This window comes from Schistocerca americana, chromosome 5 (assembly GCF_021461395.2).
Source record: "Schistocerca americana isolate TAMUIC-IGC-003095 chromosome 5, iqSchAmer2.1, whole genome shotgun sequence".
NCBI lineage: Eukaryota > Metazoa > Arthropoda > Insecta > Orthoptera > Acrididae > Schistocerca > Schistocerca americana.
In genome coordinates, this window is record NC_060123.1 from 156,709,850 (window position 1) to 156,736,160 (window position 26,311).

Sequence of the window (26,311 nt, forward strand, 5' to 3'; positions counted from 1 at the left end):
TGAAAAAAATGATTTTGAAGCTTAAGAATTTAACTTTAACTAACAATTTGCCCAATCTTACTAATTGATTTTATTCATGTTCCACAAGCGTGTGTGCATTACTTCTCAGCCACCTTAATAAGTTACTCGTGCTGTCAGCTGTTCTTGAATCAAATACTGGAATATTTACTTTGTCTTCTTGGGTGAAGGAATTACTGAAAACTGTGTATGATAACTCTGCATTAGTGGCACTATTGTTGATAACATCACCATCACTATCACACTGTGAAGCTATTATTGAGGCTGGCCACTGATGTTCTTTACACATGACCAGAATCTCTTTGGATTTCCTGCCAGATTTTGAGCTTCTTTAAAACTGTACCAATCTCGTGAATTTTGTGTTCTTTTAAATTTGGCATACTTATTTCATTGCTTCTGCAACAATTTTCTGATCTGTTTTGTGTACCGTGGGGGATCAGTACTGTCTCTTACTAATGTATTTGGTATATTTCTCCAAATTGCCGTAGAAATTATTTCTCTGAATTTGAGCCACATATGGTCTTTGCCTACATCGTTAGTTTGGAAGGAGTGGAGGCTGTCTCTTAGGAATGTATGAACCAATTTTTGTGTGCTTTTGTAACTAGATATATTTTGCATTTTTTTTTTTGTAGTTTTGGATGTTATGGTATCCAGTTTCACTACAACCACCCTGTGATCACTAATCCCTTTACCCCTTGTGATGCTCCCTATTGTTTCAGGATTATTTACTGCTAAGAGGTCAAGTATGTTTTTGCATTTGTTTACACTTTGAGTGGGCTCCTGAACTGATCGTCAAAAATAATTTTTGGAGAAAACATTCAGTGCAATTTCAGATGATGTTTTATGCCTACCACCAACTTTAAACATGTATGTTTGCCAACATATTGAAGGTAGAATGAAGTCACCACTAACTATAATTGTATGATTGGGTTACCTATTCGAAGTGAGACTCAAATTTTCTTTTAAAAGTGTTCAGCAACTGTATCATTTGAGTCAAGTGTTCAGTAAAAGTAGACTTCCTTACTTTACCCGATCAGACCCAATGGACCGCACGCTGCTTTGAGAGATTGCCTCCACTTCAGCCTGTCTTCAGCTCCTTTTGGCCATCCTTCCAGCAGTCCCACTCTCTGAAGGTCTTTGGATACACACTCACTCAATCGAGTTCTAGGTCTTCCTATGGGCCTTCTGGTGGTTGGCTTGGTGTTGAGTACAGTTTTCAACCATCAGTTGTCCTGCATTCCGAGCAACGTGGCCTGCCCATTGGAGTTGTCGTGGCATTATAGCCACAATGTTCTGCTCTTTAAATATCATACAGCTATGTATTGTGACGAATCCTCCATTCTTCACTCTTGTTATCGTAAGCTGGCCCAAAAATCTTCTGAATGATTTTCCTTTCAAATATTATCAGTCTCTTCAGATCTTGCTTGGTTGTACTCCAGGTGGCACATCCATATACTACTCCTGGCTGTAGGAGTGTTTTGAAGATGTTTATTTTGAAATGTCTTGACAAACTTCTGTGTTTGGGGAGAGCATTAAGGCCATGGTAACAGCAATTACCTGTCTGTAGTCTTGCCTGTATTTCCATTTAACTGGATTGTTCATCTCTGAATACTGCGCCCAGATATTTGAACTCCCTGCCTTCGCCTTAAGCACCTTCAGTTGTCTGTAAGGGTGGAAGTGGTTCTTGAGTTTCATTATGTCTTGTCACGATTGATTTTAAGTCCAATTTTCCTCACTGTTATTTCCAGAATGTCAGCCATTTCCCCTAATTCTTCTTGCGACCCAGATAGTAGCACTATATCATCGGCATATCTAAGGTACTTGATGTTCACAACCCCGGTCTGGACTCCTCCGAGTTCATTAGATGACATCTCTTGCATTACCTCCTCTCTGATACGAGATTGAAAAGAACAGGTGATAGTCCATTGCCCTGCCATAGCCTATTTTTATTTTCAGCACTTCAGTTACATTATTTCCAATTTTTACCTTTGCTGTGGTATCCATCAGGCAGGCCTTCGTGAGACTTAGTTTCTTGACAAAACCGAACTCTTCCAGACATCTCAGCATACTTTCCCGATGAATGCAATCATAGCAGCATGTGTGGGTCTTGGCCAAATTCCCACCTTTTTTCTACGATCTGGTGTAGGACAAGGATTTGGTCGATGGTAGATCTCCTGTGATGAAATCCTCCTTGATATTCTCCAATAATGATGTCTACCAATGGTTGGATTCGATCTAGAAGACAGTTTGAGAAGATCTTATAACAAATATTGAGTGGAGCATGGTAGTTTTCACATGCCATTCAGTCATTCTTCTTGTGGATGGGACCGATTAGTGCATTCCTCCAGTCTTTTGGAATGTTTTCAGTATTCCAAATGTTCTCTATTAATTTGTGAATCCTTGCAACAAGGTATTCACCCCTTCCTGAATTATTTCAGCATGGATGCCGTCTTATCTTGGGCTTCTGTCCTTTTTAAGGTGTTTTATCTGCTTCCTGATCTCTTCTACAGTTGGCGTTCGGTATTCTGGGTCTTCTGTCTGTGGGCGGGGAAAGTTCAAAGATTGTTGTTGGGTCTTCACAGTTTAACAAGTCACTGAAATATTCTTCCCATCTCTTTGCAATTTGATATTCATTTGTCAGCATCTCTCCTTTGGCATTTTTTATGAATTTCTCAATGGGTTCTTAGTTTCTCCTCAGATAGTTACCCTTTCCGTACATATTCTTGATCCTCCATCCCTGGAAGTCTTCTTCTGCTTCTGTAATAATCCCACTCATGAAAAGTATACTCTTATTAATTAATTCTGGTTGTCAAGTGTAAATTCTACCCATACTAACTCACACGCACCGTTTACTTCAATTTGATGCAAGTTTAACTACTTCAAACAGCAATAAACACTCCACCAATAACTGTATTTAATTTGTTCTTTCTCAACCTCATTAATCCTTTGTAAAAATTTCAGATGAACTTATCTCGAGCTTTAGACACCTTGCAGTACCTATAATGATTTGAGCTGTAGTGTTTTCTATAAGCTTGGGGCTGTGGTTCTTTCCCAGTACAGATACAAAAATTTAAAACTACAATACCGATTGTTGCTAATTGTTATACATTAACAGACAGAAGCAGCCACTGCAGGGTACGTCAGTAAAGTATACTACAAACAATTGTGACTCACGGTATTCTAGCCGGCCGCTGTGACCGAGCGGTTCTAGGCGCTTCAGTCCGGAACCGCACGACTGCTGCGGTCGCAGGTTCGAATCCTGCCTCGGGCATGGATGTGTGTGATATCCTTAAATTAGTTAGGTTTAAGTACTTCTAAGTTTTAGGGGACTGATGACCTCAGATGTTAAGTCCCATAGTCCTCAGAACCATTTGAACCATTTTTGGTATTCTACCTACACTGTTAATAATATGAGTAGAAAAGAAATTACATTGAAAAAGAGCCACTACTTTTCCTCTTACACCAATCATCTGCTGTTTCTACCTATTAATTCATACAAAACATATGTGCTATTTTGCTGATTTCAGAGAAGGATATTTGCTGTGTAGGTGCTGGGCAAGTTAAAACCTCTACAATATGAATATTAGTCTTAACTGAAATTTTCAGTCTTGAGTCTAAATATTCTGACACATTATAGGAGGAGTAGTTATTCTCACAGACATTCCCAGTGATAGAGGGTCTTGATTTATTGATTCTATTTTCATATCTGAGAGTGTGGACATAGCCTGTTCAATTCTCTAACCATTTTGAAATCCAAACCATTTTGCTCTGTAGAATGTTTTGCTTCTGATATGTATCATTAAATTTTCTTGAAATTGATTTGAAAATATTTGCTACGTCTGACACCTGTTAATTGGTTTAGTAGTTCTTTGCTGTTTTAAATCCATTTTACTAAGTGGCCTAACAATAATATACTTATGTCTGTTTGAGGAACTACCACTGTAAAAAGGTTCATTGCATATTTAATTTAATATATTGGGTTCTATTTGAAGGACAAAGATTTGCTAGTCAGATTGAGGAAACCCTTTCAACTTTTAAAATCTAAAACATGAATTGTAACTCCATTGATCCCATGCAGCACTGAACTCCATGGTTATTTCAGCTTTATTCTTCATGACCTTGACCACTAGCCCCAATCACTTGATTATTGCAATATTTTTTATTGTTTGCATTTTCTTTTGTGTTTATGAAAAGCCTCTCCTGCTTTCCCTGAAGTAAAAGTTTGCATTACATAAGAAATCAAGAATCTACTACTAATGTTTTCTAGGGTGTTGCTGGAACCAAGACGTAAAAGCAAGAAGGTTGGAATACGTGGAATATTTCCAGGAGCACGAGTTGTACGTGGTGTAGACTGGCAATGGGAAGATCAGGATGGAGGCAATGGCAGACGAGGAAAAGTAAATGAAATACAAGATTGGTCAGCAGCCAGTCCTCGCTCTGCAGCCTATGTTATTTGGGACAATGGTGCAAAAAATTTGTACCGTGTCGGATTTGAGGGAATGGTAAACATAGATTTAATATGAATGAAAATGAAAACTAATAATTATATGTAGTTGGTACATCTCTTCACAGTTGAGCTGTAGTTTTCAGACATAGTAATAAACTGTATTAAAATCTTTGTGAATAATTTAATATTTTGTTAGTATTCATTTTGCATCTTGATAACTTTTGACTGCATTGTATGTTGTAAGGTCCCTCCTAATTATTTTTGTTACTTAGTCTCCCTTTTTCAAAAGAGTGACCAGCAGTCTATTAAGGGATGTCGGATGATCCTGTTAGTTCCTATACTTTTGGAGGCGGGGTGCACATTTGTACATCCTTGCCTTACAGCTTTTACAGTTAAAAATACAAGAAGTTTCACAAGTGATAATGTGCTTGAAACAATAAGTAAAGCAGGTTTGCAGATTTACAGGTTTATATAACAAATGAAACCAGAAAGATCACTGATCGTTGCCAATACCAAAAATGTTTTAATACAATAAATCAAATTTTTATTTTCCATTCACACTGAAGAAACTTTTGAATAACGGGCTTACAATGGAACAAATAGCAGATATAAATAGAGAACTAATTAAACATATGAAATATAACCATTACAATAAATGCTTGCATATATGGAACTCAGCAGATTTCAGTGAGCCATTATTTATGTAACTAGTGTGTAAATCCAAAGTCTTGCAGCACTTTAACTTCACTAAAGTGTCTACAAAATACATTTTAATCTCTCACAGCACAGTCCTACAATCCACATGAGATGTCAAAGTCTTTAAATCTCTCCTGAGTCTGTCACCAAAAGCAGTACAAATAATCATAAGTTCCAACAGTCTCAGAATCTTAACACTGACCTAGATATTTAAGTACCAGCTCATGACCAAAGTACTACTTTTGTCACAAAAGTTCCAGGACAGGTTTTTAAAAAAATAGAAAATTGCATTTGCCAAGTAATGATCCTAGTGCCTATCGAAGTCGTCTCCTTGGCTGTGTATACACAGTTGCCAAGATCTTGGCAAGCAAGCTCGAAAATTTTGCCTTTTCACTTACGGAAATAAGAAAAAAATCTCAAGGTGAGAGGTTGCTTGAATATGGCGGATGTGGGGTGGCAATAACAGACTGTCTGGCCAGATATTCAGTAAGAGATAAAGCAGTATGGGGTCTCACATTCTCATGCATTAAAAACAGTTCCTGAGAGTCCACAAATTAGGGACGTTGAATTGGTTATCACAAACATAATGTTACCAGACTTTCCCATTACGTCCAATGCTGGGGTGCTATTCCAAATGCTGGAGAGCCCTGGCAGTAGTGACAATGTAAGGGAAAAATAAGCAGAGGATATGAATTGGAGTTTATGTTGGGGAGGGAATTCAACTTGGGTAGTTCGTGCAGTAATGTGAACCATCGTGCTGTAGTGATATAATGGTTAGCATTTCTGCCTAGCAAGCAAGAAGACCCAGGTTTGAGTCCTGGCTGCAGCACAAATTTTAATCCATTTCTTGTGCTTCAATCATTATCGCATTTAATTAAAATAATTAAAGTCATATTTAAGAACCACCAAAAGCTGCTGATGAAATGAACCTTTATTCATTACCAGTTTTGCCGACCGAAGTGGCCGTGCGGTTAAAGGCGCTGCAGTCTGGAACCGCAAGACCGCTACGGTCGCAGGTTCGAATCCTGCCTCGGGCATGGATGTTTGTGATGTCCTTAGGTTAGTTAGGTTTAACTAGTTCTAAGTTCTGGGGGACTAATGACCTCGGCAGTTGAGTCCCATAGTGCTCAGAGCCATTTGAACCATTACCAGTTTTGATGAGACAGTTGCTATCAGGAGACATAAAATTATTTTAATTAGACTGTATTGTATAGTTTCTAACAGATGTGTTAAAAACACCATGCCTGTGTCACTGAAACTGCAGTCAACAGTGAAATGTAGTAATACAGTTAAATAATCTTAGTACACTGTCTGTATTCAAGTTCAGTGTTGACGTATGGGGTGCACTCTACATACTTAATTTCAGTGATACAGGAGTGTTTTTTATTTTATTTTTAAATGCCATAAAAGGAATGATACATTACTGGCAAAAATAATTTAATGTTTCCAAGTGAACAGTTGATCAAAGGTAGTATTGAATAATATATCTAAAAACAAAGATGATGTGACTTACCAAACGAAAGTGCTGGCAGGTCGATACACACACAAACATACACACAAAATTCAAGCTTTCGCAACAAACTGTTGCCTCATCAGGAAAGAGGGAAGGAGAGGGGAAGACGAAAGGAAGTGGGTTTTAAGGGAGAGGGTAAGGAGTCATTCCAATCCCGGGAGCGGAAGGACTTACCTTAGGGGGAAAGAAGGACAGGTATACACTGGTGCGCGCGCGCGCGCGCACACACACACACACACACACACACACACACACACAAGCAGACATTTGTAAAGGCCTTTAATATGTCTGCTTGTGTGTGTGTGTGTGTGTGTGTGTGTGTGTGTGTGTGTGTACCTGTCCTTTTCCTTTTTTCCCCCTAGGTAAGTCTTTCCACTCCTGGGATTGGAATGACTCCTTACCCTCTCCCTTAAAACCCACATCCTTTCATCTTTCCCTCTCCTTCCCTCTTTCCTGACAAAGCAACCGTTGGTTGCGAAAGCTTGAAATTTTGTGTGTGTGTTTGTGTGTTTTTTTATTGTGCCTATCTACCAGTGCTTTCCCGTTTGGTAAGTCATGGAATCTTTGTTTTTAATATATGATAGTTATTATATACAGTACAATAACTATAACCTACAAACACCAGTTTGCTACAGAAAATCTCATGCACAGCAGTAGTGAGTTCCAAGGCTAGTGACTTCCAAAACTTCTCAAAAATATATGTCTGTTAATATAAATAACTTAGGAGAAAAGTTGACAACTCAACAGATAGTAGAAGCATTGAGTCATCAACTGGTAGACAAAGAAGAATTGTAACTTTAATAACTTTTGTAAACCTATAATGAGCTGGAGTGCACATACATATGCTTGCACATGCGCGCGTGCGCTCACACACACACACACACGCACACACACACACACACACACACTTTTGCAACTACATTGTCGTGGCTGAATGCACAAATCTGGGACTGCATTCCAAGTATGAAACACAGATATAGATTACAACTGATGTTGTAGCATGAAATTATTTTTTGTAGCGCTCAGAATTCAAAAATCAATGATATATCACTACACATACTCAAGTTTTGACACAGTTCACATTAAAGACATGTTTAATTTTTGTGTGAAGTTTTAGTACCTAAGGTTTTGGACAATCTCACACATGATTTAACTCAGACACTAAGGAAATACCAGAAATCGCTTATCTATGTAAACAAAAGTGCAGAAGACACAGATTGTGCACACCATTGGTTTGATGAAACCTCTTATAGTAGCATGCAAAAGATGAACACTGTAGCATCAATACATTCCCTTAAAACAACAATTGTATAAATTTATAAAAAGGCTGGCACTATACATGAAAATCAGTGCCTCTGGTGCTGGAGGGGAAATGGTACATCATTTCTAATTATTAAGGACAGTAAATGCCCTAAATTCGGATTTGAGATACACAGTAATTAGCCTTCATATAAACTGTGAAGAATTATTTGTTTTTGTTATATATTTCCACCTTCTGTTGCTAGCATAAAGATACCTCTTACACCATTTGTAGGCAACTCCTTGGATACCATAACATTATAATGTCATAATAAATCGATTACTTTAGTGTATGTCATTATGCAAGTCAAGCTTGAAAAATTAACAATTTTTCTATAATAGGATTTCGTTGCACTGTGCATAATCACAGTTGTGTATTAAAATCTGCCACAGTGTTTAATGAACAGATAGAATTTCTTGATAAGATGTTTTACAGTATTTTTTAAAATCTTTTATGGCCCTTAGCTGCTTCCCTCCAGTTAGTCCATTGCACATAGTTTATGCTCCATTTTGTAATTAATTGTGACTTTGCGATGTATAGTTCTCAAACTTTCACTTGAGCACTAGCAGAGGAAGGTGTCAGGGGCAGGGGAAGAGATTTCCAACGAGCACAAGTTCATGCAGTGAGGACAGTTGTACAGAGGATGTAAGACACTCACTATATCTGCACCTTGTGCTTTATGCTGAGCCCATTGTATAGTGAGCCATATCTATGGCTCAGATAACATGTCATCATTCTTTCCAGGTCAATCAATGAAAACAAAAAGTGAAATAAAAACTCAGTATTCATTAACTGCTAATACAGTGCTGTTGCGCACAGTAGCTTGTTGAAAGTGGCTGGACACAAATCACTAGCAGACAGACGTGTTCAGGCTTATACTTTAAGAACTGGGGAGCCAGGTTCTCAGGGAAGAGTTTGCAGATTTTATGTAGTTTGCTTGATGAACTGTGTTGTGCTTGTGAACTGTGCTTGTGGACTATGGTCAATAAGATGGTAGTTTTGAATGTCACTGAATGGAAATGGCAAAGAGCTACATCAGAGTGGTGTGGCAAAGTGCGTAAACATGGGAGAATTTGTAATTGGTAGAACCAAGTGCAATTTGAGCATTCTACAAGAAAATATGGTTTCATCATATTTTACTTCTTGGGATGTATTGGTAATTGAATACAATTACAACAAAACTATTTCAGATCACAGAACATATGTCAAACTTGTGCCTGGAACATTTTATTTTTCATATACTTCTTATTGGTAGTTTTTCTTACTTACATCATAGTTTGTAGTTTTTAAGTAACATTAATTAAAGTAACCATTACTTGCAGTCAGTGATTTCTCACAGTGTTGGTTATCTGCTGAAACAGAACTGAATTTAAACAATTCTTATTTCAGGCTGACCTTAAAGTTGTAAATGATGCAAAAGGGCAAACAGTGTACAGAGACCATTTGCCACTGCTGGGAGAACAAGGTCCAGGACGTACTGGACCACATGGTCTGCAAATTGGTGATCAGGTATGCTTCTTTGGCACTTTACATCCCTTACAAATATACTTTGGCTTTTGTGGAAGCACACTCCGACACCACAAACATAGTATTTTTGATAACCTCTATTTTTAGTGATCTCTTGAAGTCTTATGCAGTTTCATAGCTGTAGTCTAATTCATTTCTATTCATTTTAGAAAGATAATCAGAAAGAATGTGTTACCTTGTTATAGCAATTCATGTTTTTATAATATGAGCTGTTTCCCGTCAAAGGTACTTCAAAAAAAGTCATATTTTGTTGAAGCTAGACATATTGTACATCATTTGGGCTTCAATTCATACTTCAGTTCTTCATTGGTATTTCTAATAAGCTGTTGGTGTTTTGTTATGTGTTTCAGAAACCCATTTACTGTTTGTTTGATTAATTTGATTTCCTAATATAACAGCTTTTCATCACAAATATTTTGGGAAATGGTCAGTTAGCAACTTCCCTTTAGTGCTAAAATTGGTTAAATTTCTTCATCTTTGTGGTGGAACAGTGTGGGAAATACATTTTACATTTTTGTGACTGTCTTATTTGCTAGAACATCACTAGTTACGGAATGTAGATGAACATAGCTATTCAAAAAATATTTTCCATATAAAGTAAAGAAGTCCTCAACCCAAAGGTTGCTTTGAGTATCCCAATGCTTTATTAGGCCTTGTCCTGTTAGAGGTAATATGGTATACCCCTGCCTTCCTCTGCTGTTTGATCTGATTAACCCAGCCAGTTGTAGTTTGTCTTATAATTTAATGTCGATTCCAATCCACAATGTAACTTGCCGTTTTCCACATAACAGTAATCATCTCAAGAGGTGAATGAAATTGCAGTGTTTTTAATTGATTTGTTGGTTTGGTGGTAATCTTTGTTATGACTGTGATGTAAAATTAAGTCACATTATTTTCCTGATAGATAAATATTATCATTTTTCAAAGAAATTGTTTATTTTCTGGAACAATCACATACAATTTCGACAAGATCTTACCGGTTTTGGCCATAATCAGCCATCTTAAGATCTAAAAGATAAACAGTAATGATGATAAATTAAAAGTGAAACTATACAGCTTTTGGTAATTAAAACTTCCGGGCTAAGAGGCCGTGGTCCAATAGTAGAAATACTTCTCCCTGGCGTTTCGTTGCCAGCTGCGGGCAACATCATCTGAGGTGAGTCTACGACTGGCTACTAGGCCGTGGAGGTCCTATTTATATAGAGTGCGTAGAGGGCGCCACCACTCGTCACGTGTTGTCTCACGTGTTGTCAACAGTAAAACTATCTCTGGCTGGCGTCTTACTCTCGATCGAAGGTAATCGATTGTCACATCTTTGGTACAGAGTCGATCGCCATATCTTATCTGGCGCCCTCTACGCGCTCTATATAAACAGGACCTCCACGGCCTAGTAGCCAGTCATAGACTCACCTCAGATGATGTTGCCCGCAGCTGGCAACGAAACGTCAGGGAGAAGTATTTCTACTATTGGACCATGGCCTCTTAGCCCGGAAGTTTTAATTACTGAAGACGCCGGCCGTGAAAGCCTACACGCTATGATTAGACGCCTCTACGGGGAGGATATGCCGGTTATGGTACGACGATTGGAGAGCCTACGCAAGAAGAAGGCCCAGCAGCTTTGTTCGCTCACTTTCTTGCAATGTTGTCGTGACACCGGTACAGTTCCAAAGTTTTTGAAGGTGAGAAGATTGTTTCATTCAGCGCAAGCTAGCCGTATCTATTCACGCATGGAACTGGCAATGCTACGGGAACTGATCCATCAAACACGTCGAGGACTGGCGGTAACATGCAGTCAACTATTAAATCTCCATCTATTTATTAGCAATACAATGCATGTTTGCGATTGGAATAAGGTGGATGGGCTAACATTTAGATCCATGGAACATAGTGCAGAAGTGTCTTGTAATAGACAGAAGAAGAAGTTTGATAATCTACATAAGAGCAGACAGGAAACACCGGTTATAGACAATTTTCGAACAGTTATAAATTTTTCCGGAAAAGAATTATCCAGGGAAGAAACTTCTGTTCTCTCGAAAGGAGGAAATTTTGCAATTACTCCACTGAAGATTCCGACGGAGGATATTGTAGCTAATATAGAGGCAGGGATTCGGCTGTTACCATCACACACTGCTGATGAAGTTAGGATGGAAACAGCCAGGATACTGCGTGAAGCTAAGCCACCTAGCAGTAATCTGTCTCAAGGAGAAAGGAAAGCATTACAGGAGATTAATGCGGACAAGAGTATTATTGTACTTTCTGCTGACAAGGGAAATGCTACCGTGGTGATGAAGAGTGAAGACTACCACAAGAAGATCAGTGACCTTTTGGATCTTACCACTTATAAAAAGTTAAAAAAGGATCCTACAACGAAAGTGTTGACAGTTACCAATCAATTAATAAAAAAGTCTTCTATTCCTTCAGAGGATAAAAAAGATCTTTGCAAAACGGAAGCTTATCCTCCTAGATTATATGGGCTACCTAAGGTGCATAAACCTAATGTCCCACTGAGACTGATAGTAAGTGCTATTGGATCCCCTACTCATGAGCTGGCTAAGACATCTTGCCACCTTGTTACAACCGTTTATTGGAAAAACTGATCATCATATTAAAAACTCTATACACTTCATCGAAAAATTGAAGGAGATTACCGTCAGCCCCAGTGATATTCTTGTCAGCTTTGATGTGGTGTCTCTGTTCACCATGGTTCCTTTCAACGAAGCTCTTGCTTGCATATCTGACATATTTTCTACTGACATTGCAGCTTTGTTTAGACATTGCCTTTCCATGACTTATTTTCAGTATAATAATGAGTTCTATGAACAAATTAATGGAGTGGCAATGGGTAGCAATATTTTTATGGAATTTTTTGAACAGCAATCACTGCAGTCAGCCAGAAAAAGGCCTTTGAAGTGGTATCGGTATGTGGACGACACTTTTGTCATATGGAATAACGGTGAAGAAGAACTGAACCGTTTTTTGAAGCATTTGAATAGCATCAATTCAAAAATACAGTTCACTATGGAGACAGAAAGTAATGGACAGATAAATTTTTTGGACATCTCAGTAATTAAACGAGCAGATTGGACTCTGGGTCACAAAGTCTACAGAAAAGATACGCATACCGATCGTTATCTTCATAAGGATTCGAACCATCATCCCAGGCAGAAGAGAGGTATTATCAAGACATTGATGGACAGGGCTAATAAAATCTGTGAGCCAGCTTATTTGAAGGAGGAACTAAACCACTTGCGAACCGCTTTCCAAAAAAATGGGTACGCTGGTAAGAAGATAGATAGAGCACTCCATCCCAGAAGAAAAAGTCCGAAAACGTGCAACAACAACAACCATCGGTGGGGAAAGTTTTTCCTCCATTCATCCTCAATGTTACGGACCGTATCGGGAAAGTGCTGGCCAAGTTCAAAGTTGAAACAATCTTCAGACCCACCAAGAAGATTAGTGAATGCTTAAGATCGGCGAAAGATGCACGACACCCTTTAGCTACTCCTGGTGTGTATAAGATTCCGTGTAGTTGTGGGAAGGTTTACATTGGAACCACAAAAAGAAGTATCAATACTCACCTAACTGAACATAAAAGGAACTGTCGACTGGGACACATGGACAAATCGGCTGTAGCGGAACATGTTTTTGAAACGGGTGACCGTGAGATAAAATTTAGTGAGACGAGCGTGCTAGCTAAGACATCGCATTATTATGCACGTATGTATAGAGAGGCTGTAGAGATTTTTAAACACCACAATAATTTTAACAGGAAAGAAGAAGGCTTGAAGCTATATAAGATATGGCGATCGACTCTGTACCAAAGATGTGACAATCGATTACCTTCGATTGAGAGTAATGACGCCAGCCAGAGATAGTTTTACTGTTGACAACACGTGACGAGTGGTGGCTCCCTGTACGCGCTCTATATAAACAGGACCTCTACGGCGTAGTAGCCAGTCGTAGACTCACCTCAGATGATGTTGCCCGCAGCTGGCAACGAAACGTCAGGGAGAAGTATTTCTACTATTGGACCACGGCCTCTTAGCTCAGAAGTTTTAATTACTGAAGACGCCGGCCGTGAAAGCCTACACGCTATGATTATACAGCTTTTGTCAAAATTAAAATGTACGGGCTACAGTGATGTCATACCATAAGAAGAAACAGTAGCTCACACCCAAGAACTTTGAGAAAACCACATTGTCAATTGGTATGAGTGTCAAGTGTCATGCGTATAAAGGCTAATACCGTTGTGCACATTAGCTAACTATTCATATGCAGTTTCACATACACTGACATATTGAAACAAAATTTAAAAATGCAGACATTAGTATTTGTAATTGAGATGCTATGCATCTGTGATAAGATAGTTCACGAAATTTGAATTTTAATACCATTTAAAATTTTGTGCACAACAAAAAAATTTATGTGACTAATATATCTACAGATATGAAGAAAAGAAGTATCGACAGTACCATATTGTACCAGAAGTCTGTAGTTTATGGCATTTCTTTTTTATTGTTTAATGTGTATAAATGTTACTATTAAAAGCATTGAACAAATTCAGTGACAGCTGAAACTGATAGTTTAATGCTGAAATTGTGTATATTTGTGCTGGAAAATAGCCATTATAGAGACAGAGAGAGAGAGAGAGAGAGAGACTGACTGACACACACTTCAGTACTGAGTGGTATCCATCATGACCAAAATTTTTCTTTTCCGAAACAAAAAATATTAACAAAAGCTACAGCTATGAAGCACAGGCTCATCATCATAAGATCTTTGACCAGAGTGACAGGCATAATAGTGGCCAGTTGACTTGTAGTAGATAGACTTCAGTAACCACAGGGAAAAATAAAATAAAGTAAAGACACCAAATCAGTATTTGTGTGAAAATAAATGTATTAAAATTGTAGTGCATTAAAGTAGAAAATGTATTAACTTCAGAACATACTGAGTTCAAAACACAACAAAATTTGACATTAGCTGTGATTGTACTAGCAGTAGGAGTATGATTGTCAGTGTCTATAATTTTGTGACACTATATGCCCCTCCCACCAGCTTCGCAACACAGGTAATGAAATCTGTTTAATATTTAAATGCAAACTGACAGTATATCCACTCCCTGATAACATGTTTATATATTTATACAGTTACTTTTGATACATTCACACTACTGTTAAGAATCTACTTGCTGGCATTTATTCTTTTCTTCTGGTTGATAACATGCCAAAAGTCCAATATTTACTTGTAAATATTTAATTTATTAACCTCAGTCTACATAATTTGTATTCACAGGTAAGGCTGTGATGCACAGTAGTACAAAATTGTTCCTACGTAATGAAACCTTGTTACCCACTTTTATAGTAACATAGATCACAAAAACTGCTCATATTTCATGTGTGAGTGCTGTTCAGAAACAAGATTGTTCCTATGGAATGATTAGTGACATGACATGCAAACAGAGATATACTTTACCATAGAAAATGCAACACATGAAATTTATTAAGCTGAGAGGGGAAATACTTTCGATTCAGGCAAGCTAATCACTTCAAGCTTGTCAAGAAATCAGTTAGAGGTGTATGTGTTCCATTGGGGAACATAACTACATTACTGAAACAATTGCCAGACAAACATTCTTGCTGTAATTGGCACAATTGACTATGCCTGTGCAGGTATAAAACCAAATACATGGAGATGATTAGTGTATGTGAAAAACCAATACAAGATGTAACATCATTCAGTTTTCAACAGTATAAACCATTTTTTCCCAATAAAGTGTTTGTTTTAGCTTTAAACACTTGGGCTTGCACAATAATGCAAAGTCCTAATGCTATATCCTTTAAATATTGTTAATTATATTTTGTACAAAATATTCAGAGTGTTATTTATGGGAATCAGTTCTGAAACTTTGGAGATTCAGTCCCTTCTTGTCATTTTGTGAACAGCACTTTAGCTGCCTCTACTGCTAGATGTCCCAATAAAATTAAATTTCACATTCAATAGGGAATCTTAAATAAGAAACAAGATGTACCAAAGGAAAATATGTTAAAGAGGAAATGAACTGCACAAAATAATGTCTTCACTAATGACTAACTGTTTAACCATCCTATTGGAAAAGTGAGAGTGATGATGCATTTCCCAAAAAAATTCATAAATCTGTATAGCCTTAAGTGGTCTCACCCCCCCCCCCCCCCCCTTTCAAAATAGCCATTATTTATGTTGGCATCCCGTAGAATGTACATGGAAAAAATGAAACTGATTTGTGCTTGAGGTATCAGATATTATGGAGAAATGTTTTAATAAAAATATAACACCTACTTGTTCTCAAAATATCGCTACATTTGAATAAACTATTTACAATATACAGACTTCTTTTTTCCAGTCAGATACTGCTGTCTGTATAACATATGACTGGTGAGAGAGTATTTTTGGTTAAACCTTTTACTGTTGGATGTTGGTATGAAACTTCCTACTACATATGCATGGCAGACAGCTGAATATTGGAAAAAGTGAAGCCATTCATTTTACCAACAAAAGCTGCTTTCAGTGAATTCTTCATTGATGACTTGTTTCTATGATAAGTAACTTTTTCAAGTACACTTAAAATATATTATAATAAAATCTCTAGGCGGGCTAAGTGAACACATAAAATGTCAAATCCATGTTAACAGTTGTCTTTGTCAAGAAAATTTACATAAGAACTGTCTGTGCTGCTGTCATGTGTGTTCCATATCACATCTCAATAAAATTCTGTCACAGTTCTATGCCATACATAACTAAGATTGATTTACGTCATACAACTTCGACAGATATGTTTATGTGTGAAGTGGAGAAAATATGACAGCAGTACAGAAGATTTTGATGTAAATTTTCTTGACAAAGACAACTGTTAACATGAATTTGACATTTTGTGTGTTGTGTGTCTTAACCTGTCCTGTCAAGATGTACTTTTTATAATGTATTTTATGTCAATATGAATATAGTACTTCCTACTGGAACTAGTCATCAATAAAGCATTCAGTAAAAACAGCTTAAGATGGTAATATGATTTTCTTCAAATATGTTAAAGCTGTGGAGCAAGTTTTAGAAAAAAATGACTTTGTTTAGTTGTGTGATTTGTATTACATACTTGTTGAATGTATTGATGTTTTTAAGAACTCCATTATCTTCCATACATTTGTCATACTGGTATGTTTTCATTTGATGAAACTAACATTTATAGGAAACTGTCAGTTTTTGATTATGTAATCTGCTGTGTTCATACAAATTCATTTTGTCATATTGATCATTGTGTAGGAACTAAACATAAGTTATGAATTTATAGGTAAATGTTGACTTGGAGTTGGAAATTGTCCAGTCATTGCAGCATGGGCATGGAGGCTGGACGGATGGAATGTTTGAGTGTCTCGGCACAACTGGAACAGTTGTTGGTATAGATGAAGATCATGATATTGTAGTATCCTACCCAAGTGGCAACAGGTATGTAAATATGAGAAAAATTGAATATAGTTGTAACAAATCAAAGTTGTAATTGTATGTACGCACACACTCCCACTACATGAACTGGAAGCAAAATGCTAGATCATGATGGGTCTCCACAGGTACGTGAGCTATATTATTTGCTGTACTTACCCCACATTTTTAAATGTTGGTGGTTGAGGTTTTAGACATCCCACACAACAATTAATCTGGCTCCACAAGTATTCAGATGAATTAAGATTTGAGAAAGTGGGGTACTAAGATGGACCTTCACATCCTTATCGAGCATCTTCATCCTTGTACAGACACTTGTAGCTCTGTGGTGAGGTACCATACTCAGCTGTAATGAAATATATTATCCCCTCAGGGAAGGCAATCAACATGTATCTACAAATGTGACATCTGAGAGTGCATCCAAAACGTGGCCTGTCAATAATTCTTTCCACGTGGATTAATGGTCCTTTAAAAAGCCAGAAAAACATTTCCTGGAAAATAATGCCGCTCCCACTTCCCTATTTTCGCCCAGTATTGTTTGCAGACTATTTGTTCTTAAACAGCTATTGCCAGGTATCTCTAAATCCAACTGTCCTTTCAAATAAAAATGTGACTCATCAGATAAGGCTACTGCCACTAATTAAGAGCTGCCTGGTTTCGATGATATCAAGCAAATTCTAATCTCTCTCTTTTGTGTACTGTTATTGCTATGGATATGCGCATCATTTCTGTGTTTCAGAGCTACATACACAGCAGGATTCTTGGACCTGCTGTAATAGGTATTAGTTTTGTTACCCCCAAATGTTTAAACACTGAGCTGTTTGACTGTAGTATGTGGTTGCCTTCCATGCACTGTCACTACCTGTTCACCTCAAACATTTCTGACAGCTTGAGCTGCTCAGTTTCTGTGACTGTCATTCATACCCATGATATTGGTACATTCAGGATACTCCCTTACCACATCAGCACGCATATAGTTTACAATCTTTGCTATTTCTCAAATACTACCCTCTCCTATCCCTTGGTTTAAAAATCAATGCTCATCCATTTCTGTGTAAGTATGACAACAAAGAGTAAAATGTGTGCAAATAACATTTCTGTTTCCTCGTATACCTTCCTTCTCATCCCATACAGTAAGTCTCCCCTGACCCGCAGTTCTGGGTGGCTTTCCTGAAATTTACCCCACTTCCTAGACCTCTCCAGTCCTTTTCCTTCACCCTCCTTTGTTCCCTTTCAATCCTTCTATCTGAAGAAGGAGCCACTGGCTCCGAAAGCTTGCCAGTTACAACAGCCTTTTATGTGTGTGTTCTGCCGCTGCTTGGTGAGTAGACTTTTTATCTATCCAATTAAATAATTTTGTCAATAATATGAAAGTTCACATCATGTAATACAAATTGGGGTCTACCTACTAGAGAGGTCACACCTTGGAAGAATCATGTATATTGTGGTAGAAAGTGGAAAAGAATAGGATATTATGAAGGATGTTCTCAAAATAAGTAAGTTTCATCAATGTTTTTCACTTGGAAACTTTATTGCCAAAAACAAATACACCATGGCATCATTAACTAAAGGCCTTGCACTATTTTTTGACAAAGTCGCCACCAACAATGAGATATTTGTCATAGCATGTAATCAGTTTGAAGAAAGCTCTCTGGTAAAACTCCATGTCCTGCAATTCAAGGAATTGTTGCACAGCCTGCTCCACATCAGCTTTGGCATTGCTTTGGAAGTGCTGTCCCGAGAGTGGATGTGGAGGGATGCCCACGCTTTATTTTCCTTCTCTGAACGTGCAACACCAGCGACCAACCATTTGACGAGATATGTTGTGTGTAGCATCTTGTAAAGCAAGGGAGAGGATGTTGTTACGGGTGACCCAGTATCCTCTTTCTACAACACAAATGCACACATGGATTAATATGGTTCTTTATGTATATGAACTGAAAACTTTATTTAACTTGAATAGAATCCATGTGTTGTGGTACAAGCTCATCAGCAATAGTCCTGCTGCAGACTGATGTAAGGTACAATTGTGGTTGACGTAAACTAGTCCCATTATAGTCACTAATCTGGTTGCTATGTACTGTCATAGCCTCTGACGAACTACACCCGCTCTGTGAGTAAACTGATAGACGCCAAACTGGATGATTGAGTGAGTGAGTGAGTGAGGCCCTCCAGTCAGTGGCAGTGGTCTAAATACATGTTGTCGAGAGAGCATTGGCGGTGTGTTGCTTGTGAGTGTGCCTCTGGCCCCTCTCGTGTTAGGCACGCTTGATCCAGCACAGCACCTACTAATCAATCTTTGTGTTTCATCTTTGCCGACTGGTGTGCTAATGACAGCTCACGCCAGCAACTTCCTTCCCCTCCCCCATCCCCCCCATCCCCCCCCTTCCCCCAAACTGTCGCACTATTGGCATGTAAAGAGGATGCAAACAACAGTGGGGGGGGGGGGGGGGGGTAGGAATGTATGAGGCAGGAAACTGTACGTAGAGAAAAGCCAGGAGCCATGACAGTGGAGAACGGTATACTCCTGACTTATCCTGCCATCTAGCTTGTGAGGCAACAGGAGCATCCTCCAGAAAACTGCTGCCTGGGCACACGTCCAGTCCTGGGGGTATGTCCTGGGGCAATGACAGCGATGGCGACGATGACAATGAGTCGAAGTCCATTGGGGCGGCAAGCTGAGACGGCAGGGGAGAGTGCCAGTGCGCATCGCCCATCTGCTCCTCCTCGGGTGCCCTGGTGGCACCAGTGGGCAGATGTGATGGCCATGTGGTCCAATGAGGAAGAAAAGCAACATAATCATGGTGCGAATGACATGCGCAAATTTGGTTCTGGTGGCAGTGCTGCAAACCATCGGGACATGCAATCAGAGCAGTGTCATAAGTGAATGTCCTTCTTGGGTTAAACAAGGATTATATTCAAAGAGACATATCACTTTGGGCAAGTCCTGTCTTGCTAAACAAAATAAATCCTCATGGGTTGCAAAAAAAACTAAATTACACTGTACATTACACTTAATTTTCAGGCAGAAAATTTCACTTGCTCAATGTTTAGTATTTTTTCACAAGCACTTTCACACTTTTTAAACAGCTTTAACAGGCCCAAGTGAGGAAATGCACTGCTATCAGTTCCCTTAGAGGTGGTTCTCCTCCGCCACAGTACATTAAAAAAATTAGAAAAATGCGGTACTTTAGTACACTTAATTTTTCTTCTGGCTTAAGTCAAAGAAAACAAAATGTTTAACACTAATGGCAAATGGTAGTCATTACATCATAAATAAATACATTACATAGTTCTCGTAACATTACAGTAATTAGCATTAAAATTGACTATAGTACAAAAGGTGGGGCCTAGTAAAAATTTTAAATCAAGTGCACATTACATTACAAAACATTGCTCTAAATCATGACTCTGTCTGAAACTGGTTAAACTTGAAAGATTTGGGTCTCTTTCCCCTTTTTCAAAATAGCAAAAGCTCAAGATGTGCAGTAGCATAGATTTACTAAACATTACATAATGAACAAAGAATAGAGTCACCATCACATAACTTAATTACCAGTCAAATCAAAATCAAGGGGATGGAAGTTGTACCAAATCATTGCCATATTTCTCCACTCAGTTCTGAGTACTACTCTCATTCAACCAGAAAATTAAATCCTCACAAAAATCACTAAATGTTACCAAATTGTTGACCTGTCAGAATATTAACATCACTCTAGTACCACAGTTATCATTTCATCAGCAAAATTACTTTTCTTCATCCCAGTCTTAGCACTTTAAGCTCATAATTCCTCAGAACGCAAATAGAAGTTTTCAGATAACCTACAGATCTGATAATGCAGCATTGTATGACTTGTACGTCACCAAAATATTGATCTTTCCATTAAGCTTTCATTCCCAGCTGCAGTGTCATGAATTGCACAATACAAACAGTACCCAATGTTGCCTAGTTCAAAAAAATATATATCATCAAGATAGTTAAACCACATTTGTCTGTATACATTTATCTTTTTCATTAATCATGTCTGTCAGCTTCATTATTTTACTTACGTTTCTTGCCTTGTTTGCTAGTTGAGTGCATTCTCAAAAAATAACCCTACTGCAGAGACAGGCTCACTAACTTTAAAGACCCTAACATTATTTATTGTTTTATTATTCCATTATTGTTTCATTATCTAATAAATGAACACCTGCTCTGCTTATGTAATGCAAGGCTGTCAGTAGTTCTAATGGAATGTTGTCTACTCCCGGGGCCTTGTTTTGACTTAGGTCTATCAGTGCTATGTCAAACTCTTCACGCAGTATCATATCTCCAATTTCATCTTCATTTACAACCTCTTCCATTTCCATAATATTGTCCTCAAGTACATTGCACTTTTATAGACCCTCTATGTACTCCTTCCACCTTTCTGGTTTCCCTCCTTTGCTTAGAACTGGTTTTCCATCTGAGCTTTTGATATTCATGCAAGTGGTTCTCTTTTCTCCAAAGGTCTCTTTGATTTTCCTGTAGGCAGTATCTATCTTACCCTAGTGAGATATACCTCTACATCCTTACATTTGTCCTGGTTAGCCACTTTGCACTTCCTGTCGATCTAATTTTTGAGACGTTTGTATTTTTTTTGCCTGCTTCATTTACTGCATTTTTATATTTTCTCCTTTCATCAATTTCTACTAGCCCTTGTCTTTTTGCCTACTTGATCCTCTGCTGCCTTCACTATTTCATCTCTCAAAGCTACCCATTCATCATCTACTGTATTTCTTTCCCCGATTCTTGTCAATCGTTCCCTTATGATCTCCCTGAAACTCTGTACAACCTCTGGTTTAGTCAGTTTATCCAGGTGCCATCTCCTTAAATTCCCACCATTTTGCAGTTTCTTCAGTTTTAATCTACAGTTCATAACCAATAGATTGTGGTCGGAGTCCACATCTCCCTCTGGAAATGTTTTACAATTTAAAACCTCGTTCCTAAATCTCTACACTGGACTCGCATTCAGGAAGATGACGGTTCAATCCTGCGTCCGGCCATTCTGATTTAGGTTTCCTGTGATTTCCCTAAATCCCTCCAGGCAAATGCCGGGATGGTTCCTTTGAAAGGGCATGGCTGACTTCCTTCCCTGTCCTTCCCTAATCCGATGAGACCGATGGCCTTGCTGTCTGGTCTCCTTCCCCAAACAACCCAATCCTCCTCAATCTCTGTCTTACCATTACATAATCTATCTGATACCGTCTAGTATCTCTATGCTTCTCCTATGTATACAACCTTCTTACATGATTCTTGAACCAAGTGTTAGCTATGATTAAGTTATCCTCTGTGCAAAATTCTACCAGGTGACTTCCTCTTTCATTTCTTACCCCCAATCCACATTCACCTACTACGTTTCCTTCTCTTCCTTTTCATACCATTGAATTCCAGTCACCCACGACTATTAAATTTTCGTCTCCCTTCACTATCTGAATAATTTCTTTTATTTCATCATACATTTCTTCAATTTCTTTGTCATCTGCTGAGCCAGTTGGCATATAAACTTGTACTACTGTGGTAGGCATGGGGTTCGAGTCTATCTTGGCCGCAATAATGCGTTCACTATGCTGTTTGTAGTAGCTTACCCGCACTCCTATTTTTTTTCATTATTAAACCTACTCCTGCATTACCCCTATTTGATTTTGTATTTATAATCCTGTATTCACCTGACCAAAAGTCTTGTTCCTCCTGCCACCGAACTTCACTAATTCCCACTATATCTAACTTTAACCTATCCATTTCCCTTTTTAAATTTTCTAAGCTACTTGCCTGATTAAGGGATCTGACATTCCATGCTCCGATCCATAGAACGCCATGGCAAGGTCCATGGTTCATTGGGGATAGGGGGGGGGGGGGGGGGGAAGGGTAGATACCATCTAAAATTATAAATAAGAATATAGACTATATTCTCCCCAGGGGACTCATGAGTTCATGTGTGGCACACATGGGTCCCTAAGCTACTGTAGCCCATTTTTCCTTCGCAGGCTGCTTTTCCTTCCTGTACGTTGGTCCTCCTTTGGGGTTTGACCTCCATGTCAAAATTTTCTCTCGTTGTGTGAGCCATTTGGGGAAGAAATCTCCCCTTCTCCCTTCCCCTCTTCCTTTCCCACTGTAGCCCCTCTCTACCCTGCTAGATCACCAGGATGTGTAGCCAGTCTGTGTGGTGGGGCTGTTATGTATCCAACAGGCTGAGCTCCTTGACAACACAGGGATCACACTTCTGATAGCTGAGTTGTTGCCTCCCCCTGTATGCCTAGGAACAGTTGCATATCGTTCTGGAGCATCAGAACTCCCACCAATGGCTGCCATGCCAGATGGCCCTTGTGGTGGCTGGGTGGTTCCCATGAGGAGAGCCCCTGAGCAGAGTGGGTGGTATCAGGGCAGGTGCTTTGTGTATGAAACATATAAAGTTCCAAAAAACTGGCCATTCTTCTATGGCCATCTCTTCAGTTGGTCACAGATCACTGAAAGCTGCTTTCTTTGACTGTGCAGCCTTTCCTTCCCTGGTTACACCATGGGTAGAGGGCCAGACTCACTGACTTGGAATGAAACACTTTCTCCGCTACCTGGTCTGCACTAGGATGGACAAGGACATTCACTGGAAAATGTTTAAGAAAAGTATGGCAAAGTGGAGTCGCTTGGTAAGGTGTGGTTGGGTTCACTGTTCGTCAAAACCTCTTCTGTTGCCCAATCTGCAGCCCTTTGTGCTTGTGCTCATGTTGGCGACTGCCTGGTGTCCTCACCAGTCTTTGAATATGGTTCAGGGAGTCATTTTTCATAGGGAACTCATCCTTCAAACTGATGAGGAACTCCAGACCAGTCTGGAATGATGGGGCTTTCGTTTTGTTCGATGTGTGCAGATGGGTTGTAAGGACAATCACACTGATACTTGCATATTTATTCTGGCTTTTGAGGCGAATACCCTCTTGCAGGAGGTCAAGCTTGTGTGTTATCGGTCCGATGTGAAACTATTCGTACCGCTACCCATGAGGGGGCTTTCAGTGCTTGCATTTTGGACAAACGTCATCTCGATGTACAGCGAACCATCTATGTGGTGAATGCAGACACCCACTCCATGACGGGAGCCCCTGTGTTCCACCACTTGTGCATGTTAATTGTCATGAGTGTTACTCCCCATGCTCAGCTTATGAGAAAGAAAGGAAGATACGGGAGTGTAAGTCCCTTGATTGTTTATCTTACACTGAGGCTTGTCAGAAATATGACTGTGTCAGTGACTTCTATTTTTGCCTCTGTTATGTCCTTTCCCCACCTTCCCTCTTCCTTAGTCCAGTTCCATTCCCCTCTCCTCTTCCCTGCCCCTGCAGTTCTCATGACCTGCCCTCCAGGTGCCACTCTTCCCCCCCCCCCCTCCCCCCCTGCTACCCAGCACCTGCTGATGATGGGGCTCCCTCCCAGGAGCCTTGCCTGCGGCATCTCTTAGGCCAGAGGCTTGTTACCACAACTTGGCTGTGGTACACACAGTCACGTGCCCCAAGATTGCCCGCTCTCTTTCTTTTTCGGATCTTGTAAAAACCTGCTCTCCCTCCGTACCGTGCTCTCCTCAACGTATGGAAGAGAAAAAGAAGAAACTTAAGTCTCAGGACAAGGTGCCCACAGAGATGCATCTCTCCCCTCACAACCTGAGTCTGACCTCTTATTTTTGGATGTTGATCTAGAGGCTCTAGTCCGTTCGCTTTCCATTTGGATATCCACTCTGTGCTTATTCAATGGAACTGTAATGGATATTACCTTCATCTCCCTGAGTTGCAATCCCGTATTGCCTTTTGCTTGGCAGCTTGTGTCGTTCCCCAGGAATCTTATTTTACTAACACTCACTCACTGGTGCTTCGTGGGTTCCATGCTTTGTCAGAACCAGATCGACCCTCTTTGGTCTTCCGGTGATGGTTATGCATTGGTCTGTGTTGATATTATTAGTATGTGGATCTAATTTTGTACCACATTGGAAGCAGTTGCCATCTGGGTCCTCTTGGAATCAGCAGTCACAGTTTGCCTGACAGAACACCTACATCTGCTGCCCTAATTGCCCTCCTTTAGTGTCTCCTCCCTTTCTTCCCTCCTCCTTGGGGATTTTAATGCCCATCACCGTTTGTGGGTCAGTGCTTTTATGTGTAGTCGGGGACTCCTTGTTGACCAATTTCTTGTGAACCACAACCTGTGCCTTCTTAATGATGACTTCCCTATTCAATTTAATGCTGCATATGGCACTTTCTCTGCCATTGATATTTTGCTCTCTTCCCCTCTCCTTCTTTCTTACACTGGTCACCCCATGATGACCTCTGTGATAGTGACCACTTCCTGTTGATTCTCTCGTTCCCTTCATGCCTTCCAATGACCATGTTACCCCACTGGGCTTTCCAGCATGCTGTGATTGGCTTCTGTATATGTTCCATGTCTTGTTTATAACTTATTTGTCAGAGGGTAGTGATTAAGTTGTCTGTGGTCTGTCAATAGGATACTCTGCGCTGTGAGGCTTGCTGTTTCCTGCTTGACAGGCCCTGTTCACCATCTGCCAGTTCTGTGGTGGAGCACAGCCATTGCCACCACTATCCATGATCGTCATTGTGCCTTGCCACATCTTAAGCAGCTTTTATCCTCTGCTGGTCTTATTACCTTTAAACATCTGCATGTCAATGAGACAGAACAAGTGGGTGTGTTGGGAACACTTTGTTTCCTCTCTAGGTTCTTCTGTCCCTTTGTCATGGGTGTGGACCACACTCCACACCCTTTAAGGTTGTCAGCGGCAGTCTTCCATTCTAGGCCTTGCCCTTCCAGGTGGCCATTGTCCAGACCAATCAATTCTCGTGAAACATTTGCAACCCATTTTGTGACACCATTAGCATCAACCTCCTATACAGCCGCCTTCCACCTCTGGGAACAGCTGGCTGAAGCTTCAGAATTACCTTTACCTCTTGTCAGGCACAACCCTACAGTGAACCTTTTAGTGAATGGGAGCTTCTTCTGGCCCTCTTTTCTTCCCATTATTCCATCTTCACATTATTCCATCCATAACCAATTGCTTCAACACCTCAACATCCATGATGACAATATCTCCTCCAGGTGTTTAACCATATTTGGCTCAAAGACATTTTCCCCTCTCAATAGAGAGACAGTATTGTGGTTCCTGTTCGTAAGCCTGACAAGGATCTGTTGTCCCTTGATAGTTACTGGCCAATCAGTGTGACCAGTGTTCCATGCAAGTTAATAGAATGGATGGTGACTCTTCAGCTCAGTTGGGTCCTTGAATCTTGGGACCTTTTATCTCCTTACCTGTGTGGCTTTTAAGACGGCCTCTTT

The 26,311-nt window shown here is 39.5% G+C and overlaps 1 protein-coding gene across 1 annotated transcript in view; it reads left to right on the forward strand.

Moving 5' to 3' along the window:
• The window catches only part of LOC124615605 (E3 ubiquitin-protein ligase mib1), a 617,197-nt gene that overhangs the window by 19,548 nt on the left and 571,338 nt on the right, over positions 1–26,311 (forward strand). The window contains exons 4-6 of the mRNA XM_047143599.1: positions 4,286–4,520; positions 9,364–9,483; positions 16,826–16,980. Of these exons, the coding sequence (XP_046999555.1) occupies positions 4,286–4,520; positions 9,364–9,483; positions 16,826–16,980 (510 nt within the window). The remainder of the gene's footprint in view (positions 1–4,285; positions 4,521–9,363; positions 9,484–16,825; positions 16,981–26,311) is intronic.